This window comes from Naegleria gruberi (genome assembly GCF_000004985.1).
Source record: "Naegleria gruberi genomic scaffold NAEGRscaffold_233, whole genome shotgun sequence".
Taxonomy (NCBI): domain Eukaryota; phylum Heterolobosea; class Eutetramitea; order Acrasida; family Naegleriidae; genus Naegleria; species Naegleria gruberi.
Window position 1 is genome coordinate 1 of NW_003163114.1, and position 5,374 is coordinate 5,374.

The 5,374-nt window shown below is 21.0% G+C and overlaps 2 protein-coding genes across 2 annotated transcripts; both read right to left on the bottom strand.

Moving 5' to 3' along the window:
- Positions 1-89: 89 nt before the first annotated feature.
- NAEGRDRAFT_76629 (uncharacterized protein) lies at positions 90-449 on the bottom strand (the record flags this gene model as incomplete). Its single annotated transcript, XM_002668411.1, has 1 exon — positions 90-449. The coding sequence occupies one exon, from the start codon at positions 447-449 to the stop codon at positions 90-92; it is 360 nt and encodes a 119-aa protein (XP_002668457.1).
- A 959-nt stretch (positions 450-1,408) lies between these two features.
- NAEGRDRAFT_76630 (uncharacterized protein) lies at positions 1,409-3,940 on the bottom strand (the record flags this gene model as incomplete). Its single annotated transcript, XM_002668412.1, has 7 exons — positions 1,409-1,483; positions 1,725-2,221; positions 2,558-2,691; positions 3,173-3,189; positions 3,264-3,367; positions 3,551-3,648; positions 3,762-3,940. The coding sequence occupies 7 exons, from the start codon at positions 3,938-3,940 to the stop codon at positions 1,409-1,411; spliced, it is 1,104 nt and encodes a 367-aa protein (XP_002668458.1).
- Between the last annotated feature and the right edge of the window lie 1,434 nt (positions 3,941-5,374).

The window sequence follows — 5,374 nt, forward strand, 5'->3', positions numbered from 1 at the left end:
ATCCATACATTTATATTTCATTATTGAATTGTTTATATTATTTATATTTGAATTATTTGTTGTATTATTTAAATTATTTGTTGTATTATTTAATTATTAAATTTAGTATTATTAATATAAATAGAACAATTATTTCTAGATGGAAATATAATATTATCCATATCTTCATAAACATCAACAAATGAATGATCTAAATATAAAATATCCCATGAAGATTTAATAATTAAAGTTAAATCCTTATTTTGTATATGAAAATTATCCAATTCACTTTGTGTCATTAATCTAGCATCATTGATCCAAAATTTATTTGGATATCTTAAAAATGTAAATAATTCTGAAAATCTAAATGAAATTCTATTAGCAGTTCTTAATATATTTGTACCTTGTGAAATATTATTAATTGCAATAAAAGCAGATTTAGAACTTAATTGCATATCAATAAAAAACATTGTAATACATAAAATTGTAATAATAATTGTAATTAAAACAACTATTGATATACTTGATTGAGGTTTTGATAAATAATTAATTTGTTTAATATCAATTTCTTTATCTATTTTTTTATCTAATAATTGATAAATTTTACCAAATATATCTTTACTAATTGTATTTGATATAAATTTAATACTTGATCTTAAATGTCTTAAATTATATAATGAAATAACAACAACTGTTGCAGCACATATAATATAAATAGAAATTGAAATTGAATAATAAATAATAAATTGATTTGATAAATTTGAAACTAATTGTTGATTTCTATTTAAAAATAAATCACAATATGCATCATAGGCATTTGAATGTTCTTTTCTATTTGACCAATAAAACATAAAATCTGAATTTATACTTGTTTGTTGATATAAATCTAAATTTGTATATTCTAAATAATTATTTGTATATTTAATTAATAAATCTGTAATTTCAGAAATGGATGAATTTCTACTTTGTGTATAATTTAAAGGTGATTTTGATATATTTGTATAATATAATACAGGTGAATATAATATATATATTGTATTTCTATAATCTTTTACCATTTCATTTGTAAATTTATTAATTGCTATATCTGTCAATTCTTTTAAAACATTATTATATAAATGTAATCTATTTTTATGTTCTTGATTAAATACATCAATAGATTGTATTGATGTTAATATATTTGTTGAATTTAATATATTTGATTTATATTTATCAAATAAATAAATAAAATTTTGTTGAGTTCTAACTTCTCTTAATAAAAATCTAGGAATTGCTGTTGGCATACAATGATAATATGAAAATTGAATATTACTTGTCATTTCTTTTGAAAAACTAATACTCATTCCAATTCCAATAGTTAATACTATAAATGATAATATTGATAATATTATAAAAAATATTAAATGTGTTACATGATTTGTTGCTCTATTTAATGATGTTCTAAATTGATATTCTTTTTTTTGATATTGTGAATTTTCAATTCCATCAAAATCAGAATTATTTTCTAACATTTCATTATAATATATTATTTAATGTAATATTATTTAAATTATTAAAATATGTATCATTTGTATTATTATTATTATTAGTATTTAAATTTATATTATTATTATTATTAATATTATTGAATTATTTATTATTTTATTATTAATATTATTATTTGAATTATTTAAATTAAAATTTGGAACAATTCTTTTTGTTTTTTTCTTTTTAAATTGTTTTTTAAATTGATTATTTGATAAAACTTGTTGATTTGATTGTAAATATAAAGTAGTAACTTTTTTAGATTCTTCTTCTTCAATAGAAGAGGCTTCATCATACATGTCAAAAGCCTTTTCCTTTTCAAATTTAATTTCTTCTAAATATTTAGCAAATGTTCTTAAAACAGTCTTATTATTACCATAATTAGCAATTAAACCATTAAATATAATATCACATTCTCTTGTTAGAGAAGTTATTTGTTTGTTTAAACTTTCAATCTTATTAATTGAAATTGATTCTTGTAACATTTCTTTCCAAAATGCTTTATGTAATGTCATGATTACAAAATGTTTCTTTTCTAATTTTAGTAATATATGTTTAATATCTAATACATTTCTACCATCTAAATCAATTAATGATTCAATTTCTTTATTTCTTTCTAATAACCATAAACGTTGTAAAAAATTAGGTGATGATTTTCTACCTTTTTTTAATAATAATAATGCTTTTGTACATCCATCTTGATCATTTAAATAATTTCCTAATAAAATTGATGAAATTAATAAAATATAAAAATTTTGAAATGTTTTTTGTGATGATAATCCCTTTACAAAACTTTTACTAATTTCCAAATCATTTTCATTATTTTTTAAACATTTTGTACTAAATTTTAAATATAAATATAAATAATTTGTTAATTTTAAATCTTCAATTTGTTGTAAAATTGAACATGATTCTCTTTCAATTACATTTAATAAATCTTCATTTTCCATTTTAGATTCTGCATGATTTATAATTAAATTTTTAATTTGTGTTAATTTAATTTTTAAATAAATTTCAAATCCAATTAATCCAATTATAAAAAATAATAAAATACTACCAATATGCATACCAATTAATCCTAATCCAATATTATAATCTTTTTCAATATTAACATATATAGATATAATACCAGATATAGCACTTCCAATTGTAGCACAATTTACTCCAAAATAAATTGAATTTTCTAATCTATTATAAAATGGAATTGTAAATAAAAAATAAATTGTTAATAAAAATCTCATAATTAAAAATAAACTAGCTTGAATAATTAAATATTCTTTAGATACTATATTTAGTAATAAATAAAATACTTGTTGTGATAAAATATCTAATAAATAAGTTGTAATATTATAACTATTAAATATTGTTTTACTTTTAACATTTTTATCTGTTATAGTAAATACAGTTATAATTAAACTTAAATTCATAATTATAAATGAAATACATGCAATTACCATAAATAATAAATTAATATTTCCATAACAAGCAATATTTGGATATCTATATAAAACTTGTTTAGGAGTTGCAATTGACATTTCTTGTAAAATAACATTACTTGAATAATCACAATTTAAATATCCTAATAATAACCATGAAATTGGTAAATGAAAAAATCCAATAATTCCATTTATAATTCTTGTTACTTGTTTAATTTTATTCCAATATTTACTCATTGTATATACACTTCTATATGATATTAATAATAATATAAATTGTAATACAATTATTGTAAATATTATAGATGATAATATTATTGATACTATATATGGTAAGTAATCAAATCCAAATGTAATTGGAAAATTTAATGATCTTGCAATCCATTGTCCATATTCACCATAATTATATGTTGGTTGAATACCCATTACTAATATAGACCATGTAAAATATGATATTAAAATTATATTTTTTAAAGTTTCCTTTTTTTTAGATTTTTCATTTAAATTTTGTAATGATAATAAAAATAGAAATAAACGTTCTTCAAATTTAGTAAATAATGATATTTTATAAAAATCAGAAATTGAATTTGTACTATTAGATATCATACTACCTGTTTCATTTCTATATTCAAAATATGATTCATTCATACCATTATTCATATTAGGATCACTTGATATATTTGATAATCTTCTATTATTAATATTAATACTATTATTATTATTATTATTATTATGATTATTATTATTAATAATAATGTATTATTTATATGATGAGGTGAATTAATATGGTTAGTATTTGTATTATTATTAATATTAACATANTTTGGATGATTTAAATTAATAGTTGGTATTTGTGTATTACTTGATGATGTTGTAATTGCTCCACTAATAACCAATTTACTTCCACCATTATTAATAGGATTGGAGGAGGAGGGTTGCTGACCACCATTACTAGTAATGACAGGAGGAGTACTAGTTACGGCGAATTGAACACCATTCATTCTTACTATTTCTTAGAGAAGTTGTAGTAGAGATGATGCTAGTACTAATGATGATTGTCTAATTATGAATGCTTCTTCGTAGGAGTATTAGAGTGAATTTATTGTATAAGTTCTTCTTCAGTATTGCTGGGTAATTAGTAACAAGTAACAAATTGTACACGTTTTGGCGCGAAATATTCTCTTTTTTTTAAGGATTTCAAATATTCAAAAGAAGTGTATTGGCATCTATTTAACGACAATAAACCTCAAAATCGGAAGAGACCAATTCATTGAGTATACTTGTTTGGATTCACGAATCATATTTGCTTCGGCACTTTAAGACCAATCAAAGAATTCATTATCAATAAGGATGAGGTGGTAGTCAGTTCAAGGCGGTTATTAAAACCTCCTTAGAATTGGATTTAAAATTCTTTCCTTTTGCCTAAAAATCTATACTTGAATGCATTATGAAATATATCATGATTAACTTTTGATTGAAATAACTCATGTAACATGAAAAGTCAATGATTAAGGTTTAAATAGTTGTACCATTTGAATTGATCAACACTATAATGTTATCAATAAATATTCAATCTCCCATTCTGACGCATTACTCTTAATAGAACTTTGAATATTCGTACGGAACATTGTCAGTCTTAATAAGAATATGTGTCATATTGTTTGTCCACACTATTGAAACAATGTATTATTATACCATTAATCAAACACACTTTATGTCATATAGATTGAACAATAACTCTTAATATTATTATTAAAGAATGAAATTCATAAAGATAAAACACCATTTTCTATTAATTTTGAATGTTAACAATAAATATAATATGGTTTGATGATGATTCTCTTAATTAACTTGTAATTCTCTGAATATATTATTTTTCAATCACCAAAATTAAATATAGTATTACAATAAACATTACTAATATGGATGTTATAATATTAAAGTATAATATATTTACAAATATATTGAAAAAGATTCTTCTGCACTGTTTTTCAACTACATTACAACCAATCCTGTATAGAGATAGAGAGAGTGATTCATCACCGTCATTATTCTATCTCTCTCTGATATATGAAACTAACATTCAGTTCTACTGTAAATCAGAGGTCTTTGCCCTAAATGATCTCCTTAATAGTGCTCCACATTACAAACTCTCTCTCTAAGAGTCCATTAAAAAAGTGAGTGAACTGTTATTAAGGAATTGAGTACAAGAACACACTCCATTATATTCTTTCACTCTATAATATTTGTATTATAAATCTCTGATAAAGAGATTTTAAACAACATCATCAATCACCATCATCAATTATCATCTCAACAAGGAAACAAAATACTACATAATTAGCAATCATAATTTCTATTTTCCATTGTTGTGAACACACATTATAAAATGTCTAGAAGGAATTCATCATCATTCAGTGGTGGTGGTGGTGTAG